This window comes from Aulonocara sp. 'chitande type north' Nkhata Bay, linkage group LG10 (genome assembly GCF_057382095.1).
Source record: "Aulonocara sp. 'chitande type north' Nkhata Bay isolate Kocher_YH1m ecotype deep benthic linkage group LG10, A_spYH_male_GT1.1, whole genome shotgun sequence".
NCBI classification, from domain to species: domain Eukaryota; kingdom Metazoa; phylum Chordata; class Actinopteri; order Cichliformes; family Cichlidae; genus Aulonocara; species Aulonocara sp. 'chitande type north' Nkhata Bay.
Genome location: NC_141353.1, coordinates 17,112,476 through 17,134,235, shown reverse-complemented (window position 1 = coordinate 17,134,235; position 21,760 = coordinate 17,112,476). Strand labels below are relative to the sequence as shown.

At 40.0% G+C, this 21,760-nt stretch overlaps 1 protein-coding gene across 3 annotated transcripts; it reads left to right on the top strand.

The window, feature by feature from the left end:
* Window positions 1-130: 130 nt before the first annotated feature.
* On the top strand, window positions 131-11,745 carry LOC147320603 (uncharacterized). Of its 3 annotated transcripts, XR_015131277.1 has the most exons (6): window positions 131-759; window positions 1,210-1,357; window positions 1,507-1,630; window positions 4,669-4,773; window positions 9,981-10,575; window positions 10,919-11,745. XR_015131277.1 is itself a non-coding variant. In XM_086308713.1 (3 exons), exons 2-3 carry the CDS (start codon window positions 4,756-4,758, stop codon window positions 10,500-10,502), a joined length of 540 nt encoding a protein of 179 aa, XP_086164839.1. In that variant the 5' UTR covers window positions 3,282-3,378; window positions 4,669-4,755; the 3' UTR covers window positions 10,503-10,802. The 3 variants fall into 3 exon arrangements, 1 of the variants encoding a protein (XP_086164839.1); XR_015131276.1 differs by lacking the exons at window positions 131-759; window positions 1,210-1,357; window positions 1,507-1,630 and adding an exon at window positions 3,282-3,378; XM_086308713.1 differs by lacking the exons at window positions 131-759; window positions 1,210-1,357; window positions 1,507-1,630; window positions 10,919-11,745 and adding an exon at window positions 3,282-3,378 and having other exon boundaries at window positions 9,981-10,802.
* Window positions 11,746-21,760: the final 10,015 nt, after the last annotated feature.

The window sequence follows — 21,760 nt, the reverse complement described above, 5'->3', positions numbered from 1 at the left end:
TGAAAAAGAACATTAGAGAAATGTTATTACTTGTTCTATCTTGAGTTTAAAAAGAACTGATTTTCTGCCACCAATGCACTAAGAAAAAATTGTCATGGAAAAACTGGAATAATAATTTCTTTTCATTTTACGTAGGAGTGCAATATAGTTTCAGGCTTATTAAACTTTGCTAGTTGTAGTATTCTGATGGTATAACTATTGCGACATTTAAGTTCACAAGTGTATGTGTGACTTGCTAAACAGTGAATTACTTTATTTCTGTACTACGCTATTTGGTGAACTCTTTTCATAAAGAGAGAGATGTTGTCCTGTAATGATCGTACCATATTGCACCACTAGAGGGTGGTGTCGTGAAATAAGAGTAAAGTGGAGTTGGAAAAGTTTTAGAGTTAGAGTATAGTTAGATGGCTAACTGATAACTTGTTGTGTCTCCCTGTTACCTCTACGATGTAAAGTCTGTGCTGAATTCATTAAAGAGCACTGTTCCTTTATGAGGACTGGTTTATTACCGGCCGCTACTACACTGTTCTTTAAGGATGTCTGCATTTCACACAACTGTCTAATAGGATAAAATAATTGACATTGTATACCCAAAGGTCAAGTCTGGATAAACGTGTATATGATCTCCAACTTGAGTGCAAAGCCAAGGCATATAATTGTGGTGTGTTGCTCTAATTTGTTTCCTCTCTGTGCAGGGGGATGACTGAAGGGATCACCTTGCTAATCCTTGCTGTCCAAACTGGCCTCATTGAGCTGCAGGTCATCCACAGAGCCTTCCTCCTCTCTATCATCCTCTTTATTGTTGTTGCTTCCATCCTGCAGTCCATGCTGGAGATAGCTGAGTCCTAGCCCTGGGAGCATCTAGAGGCAATTAAGATAATATACCAAAGACTTTTTTCATGTGTTTATTTTTAAGAAAACTCTGTGTCCCACTGTTTGTTTTATTTTTTACTGATCATAAACAACTATTAATAACTATGGGCAGTTAGTTAATTATCACAGAATTCATTATCTATGGTCATCAGTACAACTCATGCTAACATCATAAGTTAAGTAATACTACGGTGTACTGTCCTTCTTTCTTCATTCTTAAACAGGCAGTTTGTCTTTTTGACATCAATAAATGTAATCTGACTGAATGTGTGTTTGCAAAGCCTGTTATCAACCTGACTGCTTTCTCATACGCTGGTTTTGCTGCCCATCCCGTAGGAGTTTGTGGAAGCACTTCCGTGCAGTTTCTCTCTGTCCCTTCCTGCTGATCTTTCCAGCGTACATGGCTTTTATGATCTGCCAGTTCTTCCACACGGACTTCTGGCTTCTCATCATCATCTCCTCCTCAATCCTCACCTCTCTCCAGGTAACACACAACCGCATCGCAGTGTGCAAAAACATTAAATTAAATAGTTTAAACTTGCTCTACCCAAACAGTTCAGGCCAATAATAATTAAACATGTATATTTGCTTGTTTTTTAATTCCATAATAACTCTGAAACACTCTACCGCCAGGTGCTTGGCACTCTGTTGACCTGTTGTTCTCTTCATGGTGGAGGAGTTTCATAAAGCTCCAGTGGAGAACATGGATGAAGTCATATATTGTGTAAATGGGACCTACAGATTGCTGGAGGTTCTGGTATGTGTCACACACACGTACAGCAACTCTTTGCTAAGTTCTGACTGTAAACCAACACTGTCATGTAATGCATCAGCACTGTCTCTGCCTCACTGTCAGTGATTTGTTACCTCACCAGGTTGCCGTGTGCTGTGGTGTATCAGAGAGTGTATTTGGCGAGTGGAGTGTGATGGGAAGCACCATCATCTTGGTCCACTCATACTATAACGTCTGGCTCAGAGCCGAGCTGGGCTGGCAGAGCTTCCTGCTCAGGAGAGATGCTGTAAACAAGATAAAAAGCCTCCCCACAGCTAGCAATACACAGCTGGAGCAATATAACGACATCTGTGCTATACCTTGTGTGTCACCTCTGACACCAACAACTGCAGCAAGCGTTTGGTGCTAGAGGTCACATTTTGAGTTTGTGAAGATATTTAAGGTAGACACACGTAATTAGCGGCAGCTGTGTTGTTGATCGGGAGGAAGCAAACAGTTTGTGACCGCTGCGCTGCTGTTAAATCCTAGAAATAAAGAATCTGAAGGACAGGATGAGTAAGGCTGGAGTTATTGGACTGTATCAAGTTTAATAAATTCATGCATACCAGTGACATCGCGTCACCCCCGCCAACGAACACCCCAGTGGTTTCAAGCCTGGGCTTAGCCTCTACAGGAGAGGTTTCAGCCATGTGTGTCCATCACAAGCCCACCACCATGATCTCAGGCCTTGAGGCAACAATCATGAAAACTAATCTTAACTGAGAGTGTTGGATGTCCTCATTGTTGCAGAGCACATGGACAGCATACTCACCTGGTTCTGTGGGCCAGCAGCACATGTCACACCATCCATCACCCTTGTCATCACATTCAATCTTGGTCTGAGAGAAACCTGAAGACAGAAACGTTCAATGATAAAAACACACAGTGGAATAAAATTGTGAGAAGTCATCAGTTGATGCAGTTTAAGGACACTTGTTGTTCTGTGCAGTCTCACCTGGAGCTCGCGCTTCTAGTTCATGCCATCATCACCAAAGATTCTTCAAATAATAGTTTAAAGATGTCCATGAATGCACTGCTAACTGCTCTTCACCCTGATAAAAATCAACATGCATTTAGAATAAGAAACACTTTTACAAAACCAAAAGCTTCACTGTACTTAGTGATTTATATGTCTAAGAAACAGGTTCAGTTTGTAACTGAGAGAGCGGCTCAGTGGTGCTGAATTATATTTCCAATAGAAACACAATTTCATATGTTGTAGTAACAACACACTGCCACAAGATGGCAGCCTAGGCCTACTTTACCATGCTGTTCCAGTCAAAAAGAAAAAGTGACAGAGCCTTGAAAGAGTGACAGAGACACTTTTTATGAACTCATCTGTAATGTGTCACCTTTTCTGTAGAATGAAGAAGTGCTTCCCTTCTTTTAAAGTAAATACAGGCTTACAAAGATCCTCTAAACAAAAAATCCTCGCCTGCAGAGAGCAAAATCTCTTAAATAAATGGGGGTAAGCGTAAGCTGAAGCCATCTGATGTTTATGTTCATGAATATAACACACTGAAACATTTTGTCTTTGTTTTTATTGTTTATTAAAATACTTTTAAATGTCTAGTTTTAGTTTAAGAACCATCTAGTCCAGCAGGTGGCGGTAATGCACCTTAAAGCTCTAACCGCCAAAGAAAACCCCAAAGAAGAAGAAGCCGCGAAGTTCCCGCTTCATTGTGTTTGTGTTTTAGTTTATTTTTCTTCCTCATCTAAAGTGAAGCACTAAGGTAACTTTGATCTGAGTTCAGTCAATCTTGAATTTAGCTCCTGAGTGAAGTTTTCTGTTGCTCTCCTCGGTCTCTGTTGTCAGTTATTTGTGAACCAGTTGAAAGAAAAAGCCTCTACATCAAGTCAAGCTGCTATAAACTAATTTACAAGAAAATATTAACAAATGCTAATGAAACACAGAGAAGAAAACAGTGTTATTATTAGAAGAAAGCTTTTAAATTAGCTAAGTGTAATCAGAGTTTCTATTACTTTATTAGTCTGTTACTAAGCGCTAGTTAGCATCTCTGTCACTGTGTGGCACCTGCATAGTTTTTGAATGCAGCGTGCTATCCAAGCTAGCTAGCTAGCTAGCTAACGCCAGCCATCATCAATATAAGGTCACTTCCAGCGCCAAAAAATCCAAATATGTTGGCGGTAAAAGTGCTATAATGAAATCAATTTAAAAGAAAGGTAAAAAATAAATGTATTCCAGACTAAAACACAGCTGCCTTTGTCTTATCAGCAAAGTTGTGTCAGCCCACAGGGCATGTGATTGTTAGAATCATTTCAAAGATAATTTGATAAATTCTGATCAGTATTCAGTAAATGAGCCTGATTAACTGTTAGCAAAATAATAATGATAGGCCAGAGATACCAGAGATTCATTTTTAAAACAAATACAGCCTCGAACCCCAAGAGGGGATCTGTGTTTTAAAAGTACTGCAGAGTTTTTAAAATAGAATAGAATAGTCTTTTATTGTCTTTGTACATATTCAACTAAATTGTGGGTGCTCCACACCAACTGTGCATGGAAAACAATATAAATAGTAAGACAGTAAGAATAAATTAGAGGACAGGTTGCAGAATGCTTGAAAGTAGTGCAATGGACTTGATATAAGTAGAGAATCGGAGTGTGACTGAGTGATGAGGGTTACTCAGATCATGGCTCAGATTTCTACACCCACTCAGATAGGATAATCTTCCACGGCACACCTGATCAGTTCTCACGGCACACGTATATATGCCGCGGCACAGTGGTTGGGAAACACTGTACTCGTTTATGCAGGTCCATCGATTGTTCTGTTTTTGTTCTTTGCCAGGGCTTTTTTTAAAGAGGAATTGCTCTCCTGGTACTGGTGTGCCATACTGCTGAATTTGGTATCGGTGCTCAAACCTTTTGTGTATGTTTTAAACAAGTTGCTCACCCAGGGAAGCTAAAATTTGTTGTTTGTGCTCTCAGATGAACATATGAGACACTTTGACTCTTCAGTGCAGTGTGGAGCCTAACAAAGTTCTGTTTTGTGTCCCAGCTGATCAGGAGGAGGAGAAGAGTCTGACGGAGCAGCAGGGGAACATTTACGCTACTTGGACTCAGCTCAGCCACTGCAGAGAAAACAATGAGTTCGACAAAGAAGGTGACAGATACTAGTGTTAAGAAATACTCCATTAACCCTTTAAGGCCTATTGGAGCAGGAATGCTCCGTTTTGCGTAACAATTTTAAAATCCCGGTAGAACTGCACTTAAGCTAACACAATTATTTTATTTAGGAATAGTTGTACTTACATCTTATGCCATCAGCTTGCCCTAGGTCACGTTTCCTTCCACATATGTATTTGCAGAAATTGCATAAAAAGCACTTGCAGCAAAAAAACATAATATACCAGAAACACGCTTTGCTGTTCATAGCACTTCCTATGTTGGAATAGATGCCAGCGTGAACTATCACATGTCCGACTTTACCTGCCAAAACCTGCCTTCAGCGACACCTATACTGGTGTTTTTAAAAGTCATGTTTGATTTTATTCTTTTCTGTATTGTTTCTGGGATGCTTAGAACTCAAACTGCACTGTTGGTAATAGTTTATTTTGATGCACATGCTGTTTGTTTGCAAATTTGCATTATAATATTTATTTTTGTTTTTCCTCAAAAATGCTCAAAAACAAATTTCCTGTGGTTGGAAACAATGTGCAACTTTTTTAAATTTACAGTTTTGAGGGATACAATTTTCTAACTACAAATATGTGTAAAAAACAAAACAAAAACAATTTAAATTTTTTTGTATTTTATTGCAGTTTTTTGCACTTTATGTAGTTACTATGGACTTAATGCATAGATATTATTAACATTTGGGATATAATGGTCATATTGATGTATAGCAACTTGAAATGCTCCCCAAAATGGCATTAAGGCAGGGCTCTAGACTAACTTTTTGCCGGTACGCCTAACTTTAAAAAGTTAGGTGTACCAGCACAAAAGTTAGGCGCACACAAATTTTATAATAATTTATATAATATAATGTGTTTTTCTGGATACACTGTGCTTTTTCAGCATTCAAAGATTGATGACACCGTGTCAGAGCACTGGCTATGAATTTCAGAAGGATCAGGCCTTAACTTAACAGAAAAGTTAGCAATAGTTCTTTTCCTATTACAGCTACATCCACTTCTGTCGTGCCTAGGCTGCTCACTAGGGCTGGGTATCATCACTGATTTCTATAATCCATTCGATTCCGGTTTTCAAAGTCCCGATTCGATGCAACTTAGCCTCAGACAGTCAGAAATATTATAATTCTGATCATTTATCAGTACTGACTTCTTCAGAATTGTGAACATCACAGCAGATGCCTTTGTGTGAAAGTAACTGAGAATAAAACACAGAAAAATATGAAGGAGATTTTCCTTGTCTGGCTTTTTATAGCAGATAACCTTCAAAATATTCTACAATGTTCTGCATATAAAGTTCGCAGGTCGCATTTGCGACCAAATTGGTCGCACTCTAGAGCCCTGCATTAAGGGCATGTAAAAATTAGAGATGGACCGATCCGATATCACGTATCGGTATCGGTTCGATACTGACGTAAATTACTGGATCTGATATCGGAGAGAAATAAAAAATGTAATCCGATCCATTAAATTTCAAAAAAGCACCTCACAAAACTTGCGACATGGCGTAACTCGGCTCATAACCGTAGCACGTCGGAGCAGTGTGCTCACGTGATAGAGCGGCTGTGTGTATTTGTAGCCTCGCTACCAATCCGGCATTTCATCTCCGAGGAAGTTATCCCAGAGAGAAGTAAAGCAAGTGTGTAAGTTCGTCTCTGAATGTTTGTAAAGCATTCCTGCGATGGAACATATATGGAGCGACTGCCTCTTCTCTCCCCCTCCCTCTCCTGCTGCTACTTCAGTCATGAAATCATGATCAGCTGATCGGCTTTTCTGTCGCGAGTCCGTCTCTCTTGTTTGTTTATTGCCCACTTCGCGCCAGAAAGAGGAAACCAGCAGCTGAACAACAGCAGCACGTTTAACCTTGATAAGCTGTTGTTAGAATTTATTTAATATTACTTTCTACACCAGGATCCTTTTCTAGCTGACGGCTGGTAACTGTGCAGGGGCGGATCTAGCAAAGTTTAGCCAGGGTGGCCGATAGGGCATTAACAGGGAAAAGGGGGCACAAAGACATCCTTTTCTTTCTTATTCTCATTTAAAATGTCTAGATTTTAATAAATAATTATCTGAATCTTACACCCAAAGTTTTAATCTGATGTAAAATGTATAGAAGTCCATGACTGTATATAGTAACTAAGCCTAATATACCCTAGTAAGCTTTACTACTTTTTCCTTTGGGAAGGTACCATCTGTGCAGTCTGCAATTCTGTTGAAGAAAGATGTTGAATCTATTTAATTATTCTTGAAAAATAATTGATTTCTGTGAATCTTTTTTCACACTGCATCAAATTAAAGTTGATTATGTTGATTAAGCATCATGAAGTGGAGGGTGGGTGATTCCCTATCTATTTTTTTTTTTTTGCTGGGAGTTTTAGAGCCCTATTATTTAGGTTACTTACTCCTTAAAATACCAGAATAGGGAGGATGGAGTAGGATTAAGTGTATTAGATTGATCACTATTACTGAACTATGAAATATTTGGGTGCTGTGTATTTTTTGCATACAGGTATAACAGAATAGCTTTAGTGTTTTGTTTTTTAACTTGAGTATGAACTTATACAAAAACAGCAAGATATTTAAAAAAAAACAGTTCTGTTGATTAAAAAATACGGATTCATATCGGTATCGGCAGATATCCAAATTTATGGTATCGGACATAAAAAAGTGGTATCGTGCCATCTCTAGTAAAAATATAAACATAAGCTCTTGGTTCTATGGTAGGTCTTAAAGGGGTAAAAGATGAAGTACTGATATATATATTATGCAAAACTAACTGAACCTTGTGCTATATTAATGTAATGTAATATTCATGTAATAATACAATGCCTACATTGTAGAGGGTGACTTTGCCTCTAAAGAGGAAAATGGGCAGGGAAGAGGTTAAAGTGGGATTCAGCAGGATTCAACCCTAAAATCAGCTGTAGTGGCTCAGTGTGGGGAAAAGAGTCACAGCTCACAATCATTTCTATTGAGAGCTCCAGTCGATGCTCTTAATGTACAGGATGTGATCAGCTGACCTGCTGCTCTCTGTGGATGTACACAACTGAATTCAACCAGATGTCTGCAGATGTTTCATGAGTTGTCCTGGCTGATTTCCATCCTCTACACCAGGGGTGTCAAACTCAACTGCACAGGGAGCAAAACTCAAGGCACACTTTAGGTCGCGGGCCAAACAAGATAAACATTTATTGAACACACTAAAACCATGTTTTTTAAACAGAAATATGAATAAAAACAGACAGGAATTTTATTCCAGAATAAATAAACTTAAAAAATCAACTTTAACTTTAAATGTTTTGATCTTCATAAAAATATATCCTGTCAAAATTATGCAAGTTAGAAATATGAACATGCTGCAAAAACCCCAGAAAAAATAAATGAAAACATACACAAGGTTGGAGCTGCATGTAGACGGAGCTGGGGCATTGCTGCAGGAATGGAACTAATAAACTGTGCAGGCCATTCAGTGTCGTACTTTGCCTTGAGTGTACCATTACACTGCAGCTCCATCTGAATCTGCACAGGTGCAGTTTCCACGTAAAGAAGAAGCTTGAAATTCTCTTTTTGTGCTTCACAGTCACCAAAGCACCGCGAACTCAGTGCGCTCAGTTTATCAGCAAAGTGCGCCGACTTGGTTCAACATTACTTGGCAACAGGGAAAGTGAGACAGGTTGCACTGGTGCATTTGTGACAGCTTCACTTGAAATGCCTTCACTGCATCATACATGCCATGTCCATTGTTAAATCTCCCAATTCTTTTGATCTTTGGGCTGAAGGAAGGACAATACTCGGTGTATAAATGCTCAATCAACAATCTTTTATTCCATACAATTCAACACTTTTGAGCATAAACCATCCGGAGGGGAGATGAGCGCGGGAGGGTGTCCGCCTGATCTCGAAGCGTCTGAGTGTTTCTCACATTCTTATAGCTTCAGCCCCCCTCCACCTAGTCATAAAACCTAAACATTCACATTCTTTCTCTCTTACGGCGCCTAAGTGACGGCCTTGGCTCCCTGTTTTATCTCCTCCTGATGAGATGGGGCAGAAAACCTCTCCGGTATGCTCTGTTCTCTTCTAATCAGACAAATAAGGCCATGACTCTCTGAAAACAGTATTTCTTATACCTCAGCAGTATAATGCATCATAAAACAATATCACTCATTCACAATAAATCAGCAGTCTAATGTAATACAAATCAGTTTAATAACTGTAATAGTTGTCACCTTCTTCAAAGTCAGGAGAATAATGCAAACTAAAACTACGTAATAATTTCACTATCTTTAATTAGGGGTATAACGTGGCATAAGATAATATAATAATCTCACACCATGAACTGATAGATTTCTTTGCTGAGCTCAAAAACTCTATTGAGAACTTTTCCCCAACTCAGCCAACGGAACTCTGTATGATAAGGATGTCGCCAAACTCTGAATCATAGAAGGATGAAATTGACGGTGATTTAAACCTTTAAACTCAGATAAAATTTACGGTTTGTGTTACAGTGATCGTTACATGCTCCATTTATAGGACTTTACCACACAGCCTGGTGTATGATGCAGGATTGGATTTCATGTGTTACTGTTTAGGCTCAAATCAATTTAATCTTTGATGCCCGCAGTGATGAAATAACTCCCCTCAAATGACTTAAACCAAAAGTAACAAGCCTGTGTTGAAAATGTAAGGAGTAGAAAATACAGATTTTTTTTTTTTTTTTAATGTAGCGAGTAAAAGTAAAAAAAAACGTCAGGTTACAGTCAGACTCTGACATCATCCTTCACTGAACCAAGCTAGTAACTGTTACATATGATTTATTATTATCGAATAAATTATACAATTATAGAAATATATAATAGGAAACAAACAGGAAATATAAAAAAGTACAGACCTGGTAAACATTTATTACTATTCTGAGTGTGTTAGCATTAATATTTGTGCACAGGCAGGAGGGATGGGCATGATTTTAGAGTGTTTGAACAATGATTAATTATCTTTAACAGCAGGTTGGATGTAATGTGTTACTACTACCAGTAGGTGGGGATAAGAGACCTTTAAGGTGTTTGGTGCCACACTCCACCTTCAGGTTTAAAACTAGTGTTAATGGAGGGAGTTTGAAGCTTCAGTTTGTTTAATGACTGCATTTCACTCACTGCCTCTGTTTGTATCTCTGTCACTGCAGGACCAACGTGGACCGAGAAGTCAGCGCTCTCAGGAGGCCGACAAACCTCACAGAAGAAAGAGAGAGAAAAAATACACCTGTGACGAGTGTGGGAAGGATTTTACCTGGAAGTTTAAACTAAAACAACATCAGCTCATCCACACTGGAGAGAGACCGTTCAGCTGTGACTTGTGTGGAAAGTCGTTTTCCTGGAAGAATTCCCTGAAAACACACCAAGTCGTCCACAGTGGAGTTAAAGCTTACAGCTGTGATCAGTGTGGCAGAGCTTTTACTCACAGTAGCCACTTACAGAGACATCTAGTTACCCACTCTGGAATTAAGGCATACAGCTGTGACATCTGTGGAAAAACGTTCAGCCAGCTAGGGTACCGAAATATACACGTACGCATTCACACCGGAGAAGATGTGTACTGGTGTGATCAGTGTGGCAAATACTTTACAACAGACACACAGTTACAACGCCACATGTTTACCCACACTGAGGAGAGACCTTATCAATGTGACCTGTGTGAGAAGACTTAAAACTCCACAGTACCTGAGACAACACCAACAGATCCACACCAGAAAGAGACTCTACAAGTGCAGTTACTGTGAGGTTTGTATTTTTATTTTATTCTTGTAAGTTCAGTCTGACTGTTTGGAACAAGTCTGCTCATTAAATTGTGTTAGCATGTTAGCACTTCTACTGCACCGAAGAGTAGCTCTGAGCCATTATTCAGGTTTTCATTTCATTTAAGTGTAAGTCAGATGTTACTGTAATATTAAATAAGTATTGCTGTAGTATTATGGTGGTAGTATTGTAGTTATTGTAGCCCAGTAAACTGAGTGTGTTAATCGAAACAGTAAAATGTAACTGGACGTCTGCTCTTTATTTCAGGCGACTTTCAGGATAAAAGTGTTGAAGGACTGACTTACACTGTCTTTGTGTCTTTGTTTAGAAGCAGAGCGACACAGATGGATCCACTTCTCAACCCTGTCATCGCTGTGGTGGTGGGAAAGACTTTCGTTGTGACATCTGTGGAAAAACTTTCAGTCAGCAAGCCGGCCTAAAAATACATCAACGTAAACACACTGGAGACAAACTGAAATACTGCAAAGAATGTGGGAGAAGCTTCCCCACATCAGCTGAGTTAAAACAACATGAACTCTTTCACAGTGGGGTCAAAAAGCACCTCTGTGATCAGTGTGGGTCATCCTTCACCACTGCAAGTCAGCTTAAAACACACAAATGAGTCCACACAGGAGAGAAACCATACAAGTGCAGACACTGTGACAAAAGCTTCTCACAGTCAGGTAGTCGTAACGAGCATGAACGTACACACATGGAAGGAAACTACAGCTGTGAGCAGTGTGACAAGAGCTTCAGTAATCTCAGTTCATACTCTGCACACAAACGATCCCACGTTACTAATAAACTGTTTCACTGTTACCACTGTGCCAAAACATTCACTTCATTATCTGCTCTGTGCAAACATCAGCGCGATCACGCAGGGCTGAAACCGTTCCCATCACAGGACGACAGCGAATCTGAAGAGAGAGAAACATCCTCTTCTGGTTTCAGAGTCCAACTTAAAACCCTGGAGATCAGGCTCCACAGAGTTCAGGTCGGCTCTCCTTAAGTTTAAGTTAAAGTTCTAATGAGGCTATGAATCAAACTGTTCCTATAGTTCAATGTTAATCTTTATAAATTGTTCTTCTGTAGTGTTTGTGTTCAGTCGTTACCTTTTTTTTCAGTGGTTGGATTAAAAATCAGTTTCAGTTGAAGTTTTTATTGAATGTATTTTGTTAAATAAAGTTAAATAAATGTTAAATAAAGAATTGTTTGAACGACAAAGATTTTGAGCCATGATGTCATTTCCTGTATTTCAGAGTAAAGACTGAAGTGACGAATGGAAACATGTTTACAGTCATGGAATAAACACTGATGGGTCATCTGTAGGAAGTTCTATTGCTGACCTGACAGACTCGACCTTGTTTACAAAGAAAGAAAGGAACTGATGACACGTGTCAGCAGAGGCTTTCAGGGTTGTTTAGAGTAGAGCTGATAGTCTTAAAGAGAACACGGCGATTTTGACAATTTAACACAATGATCTGAGAAAAATGTCTGTTTCTCTCATTTTCACCGTATTCTGATCAAATTTCCAACATTCTTTTAACATGACCGGTACCGGTCCGTGAGTCGTTTGGTACCGGGCCGCGAGAGTTGAGGCTCAGGTGTGAAATGTATGGTTTTCAGGGTTTTTATCGGTTTTCAGTGTTATTTTGTTAGTGTTTTTATCGTTAACTCGGTTTTCCTGGGTCTTTTCACGTGTGTTATGAATAAATCTTCTTTTTTTCGGTATCGGTACTAGTTTTATTTTGTTGAATTTATCCGCAACACCTTAAAGGCCGGTCCGTGAAAATATTGTTGGGCATAAACCGGTCCGTGACGCAAAAAAGGTTGGGGACCGCTGCTGTAAAGTATAAAAAAAAACTCCTCCCCCTGCTACGCCTCAGTAATCTAATGTATTCATCAATTGTTCTCTTAATTATTCAAAGTTGGTTCAACTTATCATGTTCTGGGTTCTATCCTTTATGTATTTAATCTTCAATTTTATTTATTTGTGTAAGCGATATTTTTGACAACCTTTAACACACTTAAAGAGCCGCTTTCACCGTCTTCCCTCCAGCTGTTTCCTGTTGCTCGCTCTCTTCTTCTCTTATCTGATCATCTCGAGCACGTCTTGTACAACACTGTTACTTTTGCAGGCACACATTCAGTTACAAGCTCAACCACATTTTGCCCTTGTTACAGGAAAAATGATTCTATGTTTCTTTACCTTCTTTTAAATGTACAAAGATGCCTTTTGTCTGCCCTTTGCCTATGGTTAGATCAGTTTAGAATTATCTTTTTAGACTTTCTCAGCAAAGACATACTGTTTTGGGACATATTGTTTTAGATTGTTTTATCTCTCACAGCCTTCTCCCAGCTCTCTGCTGACGAGACTAGCGCCACATATGGAGTTGTTTATTTTATTTGTTTTGTATTTTCTTATCCTGTTCTCACTGTCTTTCCTATAAAAATTACCAAGCCACTGTGCATGGTGTGAGTTGTTCTTAGCAGCTCACCCGTGTACACGTTTGATAAAGAAAGTAACTTTGTCTCATTGTGTCTTTATTTCTCCTGGGTCTTTTACAGAGTTTTCCCCCAACATTTCTTGGTCCTTCGGAGCCGGAGCGCCTCCATCGTGTCCCATCTCCGTGACCAGTCCACGTTGCTCGCCTGTCGACAGCTCACATACTAGGTGTGTGATAAAAGACCAAGAGCGTTAAATTCGAGTCTTGGCCAATGTTCTTAGAAAGCGACCCACGGTGGTGGGGCCCGATCGAGGTGGACCAGACCCGGCGACACTGACCAGGTAGATACAGACACACTGACACAATCTTGCGTAAAAGCGCATTTTGAATTCAGGGAATTTAAAATAGCGGAAGTAGCTCGTCGACTGGTAGCTTTGGAAGCTCGTCGACTGGTAGCGTAGCTCGTCGACTGGTAGCTCTGGGAGCTCGTCGACTGGTAGCTTTGGAGCTCTGGGTAGCTCCCCCAGCTGGGTCTAGACTGGGTCTAGGGAGTAAGTAGCTCTGGGAGCTCCCCTTATTATAAGGGTTCCGGTCGCGCGCGTCGAAGCTGTGAATGTGAATGTGTGTGTGTGTATTGTTTTAATTAATGGAGCAAGCTGAATTTTCACGGTCCAATAAGAGACTGAGCTGCTCCTACTGTGTTTTTCTTTTACTGCTATTCACTGACGTGCTGGTGAGTTGAGAGAACGGTCGAGTTCCGTCTCGTAAAGTTCACACCGCTTTTGGAAATAGTCCGAAAGTAGAAGGGCGTGTGAGCAACCACTCTCGTCTCTAATACCAGCGAAGGTGATAGCAGCTGTATTGTGTATATATTACTTAAACAAAAATAAGTAAATACATAAATAAGACGGGTAATCAAGCAAGTGAAATTAAAACTCACTCCTGCTGACGAGCAGTGGTGAGAAAAGAAAAGTCCAGACGCCGGACAAAAACAGTGTCTGTAAACTGAGAGATTTAAGAAAACAAAATATAAACAGTCAGAAGAACAGAACTCAACTACCAGTTTAGTAAAACCAGAAGACGAGACACTGTGCAGTTCCCACAACCCTTTTAGAAAGCCATCACTCATTCCTGCAGCCGCATCTGCAGCACCACCCATATCAGGAAGAACTTAATAATCCCTTATTAAGTGAAAACTAGAGATCAAGGTAGTCTGAAGTAGTTTAAAAGGGTTGAAAACAGACCCCACTGAGTAGATATAAATATAAAAAGTACGAAATAAAGATGAACAAAGGGAAAATTACAGTAGAAATTATCTTTAGAGTATTTGAAATTAATAATAGCAAGGATAACAACCTGTAAAGTGATATTAACAATGAAACACAGTTGGCATGATGACCATGCCCAGCATGTATAAAATGAATATAAAGCAAATAATTCACACGAAAATATTTTAATAACATAAATAAAGTATATTAAGGCTGTGTCATTGTTCAGCCAAGGACAGTGTGTGAAAAGGTAACTGTCTCCACCCTGGGAAAAGGATGATTCTGCAGGTCATCTGAAGCCCTTGATGGATACAAAATAAAATATAAATAATATATTATAATAGAACTGCCTGGTCCGCCATGCAACAGAGAGAACAAATGTGACCGCAGGTTGGATGAATTCAAAATTATCTGTTTGCTGAATAAGATGATCCTAACTAACAAATTGGCTCAGTAGTAGTATAATGGTACACACTAATAAAATATTATAATATGCTATTACTGTTATATAAGACAAAGGATAATATTAACAATGACATAATATTAATATGAAGAGGCACCTTAATCGGTTATGATGTGAGGTGAATAATTGTTAAGCAGTAGTCTGCATCAAGCTTAAGGTTTGCTGAAACTCAGTGTAATGACATGTGAGATGAAGACAATACAGAGAATAACTAAACTAATGAAGTGCATAGAGGCACTTGACCAGCTTGAAACTTATCATCCTAGAATGACACATTGCTGAGATATAGAGCACACCTATAATAACAACCAATAAGCAAAACCCTGTAGACAACAGCTACAACTACAGGATTGAGAAGCTGAATTAAATATGTAGACACTGCTAAGCTGATGAGCATGTTCCACATTTTCTTTTCTTTTTATTTATTTGTTTCTTTTAGAGCAGAAGCTGCTGTAACACACCCAAAGAAAGACTCTAGGTCTGACCAACCGTTTCAGTCATGGGCAAAAAGATGTCAGTCAATAAAATTCTAAAAGATAATTTATTGACAAAAAATATATCAAGAGATAAAAGATAAAACAGTCCAGTGTCCCACTTAAGAATTGTATAAAAACACACAGTCCCAAGGCCAGAGCCAGCTATGCCACACTGCCAAGTTGTACCCCACAAGTTGCCTTTAACAGGGTTAGAAGTTGTCCTTGGAGACCCACCACCCTGCAAGCATATAGTCAGTGGTCACTCAAGCCTCTGGAACTCTGCTGCCTTTAGGCTGTGGCATATAATAGGCCCTGGACTGCACAGAGAGACAAAACAACACAGCAGTGTTTGTAGTGTGGGCTATATGTAGACCAGTGTATCAGTGCAATCAAGTACACCTGCCTCTAATTAGTCCAACCCCATTCCAGCCATTGGCTCACCAAAAATGTGACAACCACAAAACCACTCCCAACCCAGTGCAACTTCACACAATAATATGGAGCTGAATTAACACAGGCACATTAGTCTACCATGTTACAAGCTGCATGCTATTAAAAGCCAACATATGCAGACTTCTGCCTTGTTCGGGTGGCAGCATTTTTCTTTTTTCTTTTGTGTCCTGACACGTTTATGTTTTTTGTTTTTGTTTGATTATTTTGTTGGTTTTGGAAACGAATTTAAACGAACTTGTGACAATACTTGAGAATCACAGTGACACATAGTGATTAGGCATATGATTGAAAAATGCCTAGGTTTAGAGCTGTGAGCTATGAGCTGTGAGCAATGCAAAGTTAAATATATATATGTATAAATGGGAAACAACCCTAACTTGAAAGTTTGAAATGTGTGAGATCCATGAATTGTTTGAAAAACTAGAAATTATTCAAAACTGCCTTAAGTGAAAATGTAGTGTTGCATCTATTCTCCCAAACCAAGACGAACAAAAAAGAAGAAGCTTTCTGTAACTTCAAAATAAGGCTGACTGTTGACAATAGACTAAAACACTAATCCACAGGTGGCTATCAGGAACAGAGAGGCGAGCAAAGTCACAAACACTAAGGCTGCAGACAGCCACGCAGAAACAGCAGATAACATAGAGACAACGCCTGCTAGAACCGTGGAGAGGAAGGTCACTTCCCACGAGATTGTAGGAGTAGAGGACAAATTAGTTGTAAAGTCAGCTTCAGGCCACACAACTGTACAACAATTAACTGCCCTTTTAGAACTAGTACACACAGCAAGTGGCCGCAGGTGCTTTATTAAATGCATATATGACCCGTCGTGTCCAGTAAATTTGCTAGGTAGAGACGCTCTGACAAAACTTAAGATAGCAGTCATGCCATTCTTTTCTGGTATTACACCTGAGTGCCAGAAACCGACCGAGTATCACAACATTCTGAGATTTAAACAAACTCCAGGCCCAGATCCACCTTATGATCAGCAAGTGTGGAAGCTAGGAGAACAGCATTTGTCCTTACAGCACAGGCCGAAATTGTGTAGGTTACGCAGTAACCACAGATAGTAAAATAATAGAAGCAAAACCACTTTCTTCTTCATGTCCTGCACAGAGCGCTGAGCTGATAGCTGTGATACGCGAAAGCTAAATACACAAAGACAAACTAATAAACATACATACAGACAGCCAGTATGTTTTCTCTGCTGTGCATCATTTTGCAAAAAATTTGGCATAACAGAGGAATGATTACACCAACTGGCAAACCAGCATGCCAACCTCTTACAACGCCTACTGACTCTTTCATTACTACAGGCAACAATTTTGCTGACAGAGCAGCAAAATAGGCGGCACAACAGGCAAACATCACATTGATGGCAGTAAACACACATCAGATTCCACTGGATGTGTTGAAAAATGAACAAAAAGCAGCAAGCACAGCAGAGCAGGCAAAATGGCTAAAACACGGTGCAGTTCTGACAAACGATTTAATGATGTGTTATGGCAAGCCAGTGTTGCCAAAATCGCTCCACGAGATGGCGGCATTAGTGACTCATGGCTGTACGCATTTGTCAACGGGGGGACTGACCAGTATTGTCAACTCTCATTTCTACACTGTAAATTCTACACTGTAAATTTTGAAACCTCAGCAAAACAATTTGTCAGAACGTGCATGACGTGTCAAAAATATAATGCTCAGGGAAACCTGAGACCACACAATCCATATGGACTTTATTGAGCTAAATGAATGCCAAGGGTAAAAATACACCCTAGTGGTTATAGATGTATTCTCAAAGTGGCCAGAAATCTACCCAGTGAAAAAGGCAGATACAATTTCAGTAGCAAAATGTATGTCTAAGTTGTAGGAAAATAAAGAGATGATTGTAAATGACGAAGAATGTAATGATGTCTATCAAGTGTCTTGCAGATCACAGCCCGGTGACTGGGTTCTGATCAAAGTGCTCCAAAGGAAAAACTGGAGCTTGCAAAATTGCGGAACGACCATCCTGGATCCATCAGAGTCACTGCAGGCGAGTCAGTGAAGCCATCTAAACACAGCTGACGGCAGGCTTGCCCGCTTGTTGTGATCTCGCCCGGTGGAGGGGTCAGCTTTCCTGGCCGGGGGGTCTACTCGCGACAGGAGGGTGTGTTCCGTCGTCATGAGGTGGTGGCTCTTATCAACTGCAGCGGCCCTGACCATGGCCGGGCTCCTCACCTTTGCTTCCGTGAGGGACAATAAGTCACGCTATATGAAGAAAAGGCAGACACTGTATGACAAAGGAAAGTACACCAAGTTTCCCCATGGCTATGCCACTAATTTCTGGTGGCAGTTTATGAACACTACAGCTTACTTGAATAATAAAACTGACTGCTATGCAAATACATATACACTTTCTGCCCACCGAGGAACGAGAGGAAGTGTATGGACTGTTCACTCAACGAAACCTGTGCCAGTAACGCGACACTGATGAGCCTCAACTGTCGCTCCAACTACAGCTACCGGATGATACTACAAACAAAGACTCATTACCAGACAGGATGTGCACGGACGGCACCAAGCAGTAAAGGAACCAGAGTTTCGCATCTGAGGAGGAGTGAAATTCTTACAGAGCTTGATCCCCGGCATTGGAGTTGCCGAGGTGCGGGATCACGTGGAAATCAACCGATATGCTCTGCTACGACACATCAACTTAACTAAGGCCCTGGGAACGGCCTTAGCAGGAGAACAGAAGGCCATCAGAACGATGGTGTTGAAGAACACACTGACACTAGACCTGCTAACAGCATCACAAGGAGGAGTTTGCAAGCTGATCGGGGAAACATGTTGCACTTTTATCCCTGATGGATACGAAACTGGAGGAGACATTTATGAAGCTTTGCAGAATTTGACCGCTCTGCAAAAATATGTCACTGACCACACACCTGGAGCAGCTACAGCACAAGGCTGGCTTGACTGGCTGTTCAGCGGTTCATGGCTGGCTGCTGTAGCAAAGCCATTTTTTCTTCTAGGTCTCATCATGATAGCACTGCTCATATTAGTGTTGTGTGTGTTGCCATGCCTAAGAGTAATGATTTCACAGATGATAACAACTACAATGACTGCTTATGTTGCCGTGCCTCAAGAAGAACAACATCCCGTTGCAATTCTGTTAGAGGAGAACTTGTAATAACTGCTAATGAATGACGTGGTGATTAAAAATGACTTCTGCCTTTTTCAAGTGATCATGCACTGATTAAAACATTAGTAGGTTATGCAGGTTTTCATCCTTTTATTTTTTGAAGTTTTCAGTTTTAAACATAAAGTTTTTCATTTTAAATATGAAGTTTTCATCATTTTACATATAAAGTTTTCAATTTAAGGTTTGCATCATTTTAAATATAAGGTTTTCATCCTTGTATTTTTTGAAGTTTTCATTTTACATATTAGGTTTTCATCATTTTTAAATACAAAGTTTTCATTTTAGTTTTCATCCTTTTATTTTTTGTAGTTTTCGTTTTAAAATATAAGGTTTTATCCTTTATTTTTTGTAGTTTTAGTTTTACTATTTTTTCTTGTTTATTCCACTTGTTATTTCATTTACTATGATTTTCATTTACTATGTTTTTCTTTTTATTATTTTCTTTTGTTTTATTCTTTAGACCAAATGACTGCCATTTCTGCTATGCTGACATTTTGAAGATTTTGGAAATTAAAAAATTGCCTAAGATACTTAATAAATAATTTTCATAGACAATTGTTGTATACATTTAAAATAAGTTAAAACAGGAGGGAATGTTACAGGAAAAATGATTCTATGTTTCTTTACCTTCTTTTAAATGTACAAAGATGCCTTTTGTCTGCCCTTTGCCTATGGTTAGATCAGTTTAGAATTATCTTTTTAGACTTTCTCAGCAAAGACATACTGTTTTGGGACATATTGTTTTAGATTGTTTTATCTCTCACAGCCTTCTCCCAGCTCTCTGCTGACGAGACTAGCGCCACATATGGAGTTGTTTATTTTATTTGTTTTGTATTTTCTTATCCTGTTCTCACTGTCTTTCCTATAAAAATTACCAAGCCACTGTGCATGGTGTGAGTTGTTCTTAGCAGCTCACCCGTGTACACGTTTGATAAAGAAAGTAACTTTGTCTTATTGTGTCTTTATTTCTCCTGGGTCTTTTACAGAGTTTTCCCCCAACAGCCCTATATACAGTGGGGCAAAAAAGTATTTAGTCAGCCACCGATTGTGCAAGTTCCCCCACCTAAAATGATGACAGAGGTCAGTAATTTGCACCAGAGGTACACTTCAACTGTGAGAGACAGAATGTGAAAAAAAAAATCCATGAATCCACATGGTAGGATTTGTAAAGAATTTATTCGTAAATCAGGGTGGAAAATAAGTATTTGGTCACCTCAAACATGGAAAATCTCTGGCTCTCACAGACCTGTAACGTCTTCTGTAAGAAGCTTTTCTGTCCCCCACTCGTTACCTGTATGAATGGCACCTGTTTGAACTCATCATCTGTATAAAAGACACCTGTCCACAGCCTCAAACAGTCAGACTCCAAACTCCGCCATGGCCAAGACCAAAGAGCTTTCGAAGGACACCAGGAAAAGTATTGTAGACCTGCACCAGACTGGGAAGAGTGAATCTACAATAGGCAAGCAGCTTGGTGTGAAAAAATCAACTGTGGGAGCAATCATCAGAAAATGGAAGACGTACAAGACCACTGATAATCTCCCTCGATCTGGGGCTCCACGCAAGATCTCATCCCGTGGGGTCAAAATGATCATGAGAACGGTGAGCAAAGATCCCAGAACCACACGGGGGGACCTGGTGAATGACCTGCAGAGAGGTGGGACCAAAGTAACAAAGGTCACCATCAGTAACACACTACAACGGCAGGGAATCAAATCCCGCAGTGCCAGACGTGTTCCGCTGCTGAAGCCAGTGCATGTCCAGGCCCGTCTGAAGTTTGCCAGAGAGCACATGGATGATACAGCAGAGGATTGGGAGAATGTCATGTGGTCAGATGAAACCAAAGTAGAACTTTTTGGTATAAACTCAACTCGTCGTGTTTGGAGGAAGAAGAATACTGAGTTGCATCCCAAGAACACCATACCTACTGTGAAGCATGGGGGTGGAAACATCATGCTATGGGGCTGTTTTTCTGCCAAGGGGACAGGACGACTGATCCGTGTTAAGGACAGAATGAATGGGGCCATGTATCGTGAGATTTTGAGCCAAAACCTCCTTCCATCAGTGAGAACTTTGAAGATGAAACGAGGCTGGGTCTTCCAACATGACAATGATCCAAAACACACCGCCCGGGCAACAAAGGAGTGGCTCCGTAAGAAGCATTTGAAAGTCCTGGAGTGGCCTAGCCAGTCTCCAGACCTCAACCCCATAGAAAATCTGTGGCGGGAGTTGAAAGTCCGTGTTGCTCGGCGACAGCCCCAAAACATCACTGCTCTCGAGAAGATCTGCACGGAGGAATGGGCCAAAATACCAGCTACTGTGTGTGCAAACCTGGTAAAGACCTATAGTAAACGTTTGACCTCTGTTATTGCCAACAAAGGTTATGTTACAAAGTATTGAGTTGTATTTTTGTTATTGACCAAATACTTATTTTCCACCCTAATTTACGAATAAATTCTTTACAAATCCTACCATGTGGATTCATGGATTTTTTTTTCACATTCTGTCTCTCACAGTTGAAGTGTACCTCTGGTGCAAATTACTGACCTCTGTCATCATTTTAGGTGGGGGAACTTGCACAATCGGTGGCTGACTAAATACTTTTTTGCCCCACTGTAGGTGTCTCACTCTCCATATGTTTCCTGTCGACTTATTCATGGCATGAATATCTTTAACACCTTCTGCATCACTACTTGCTAAGCAAAGACAAAGCAAAATGTTTCACCTCTACCCTAGAAATAAATCTACGTAATATCTGTGACCATAAGCGTGCATGCATTGACCTTTTACTGCACTCTAAGTCACCTTTCACAACAGATCATCTCTTCATGAGCACTTTTTCAGTATGTGTAAGAAAGTGTGCATTATAACCGCTTATTCTA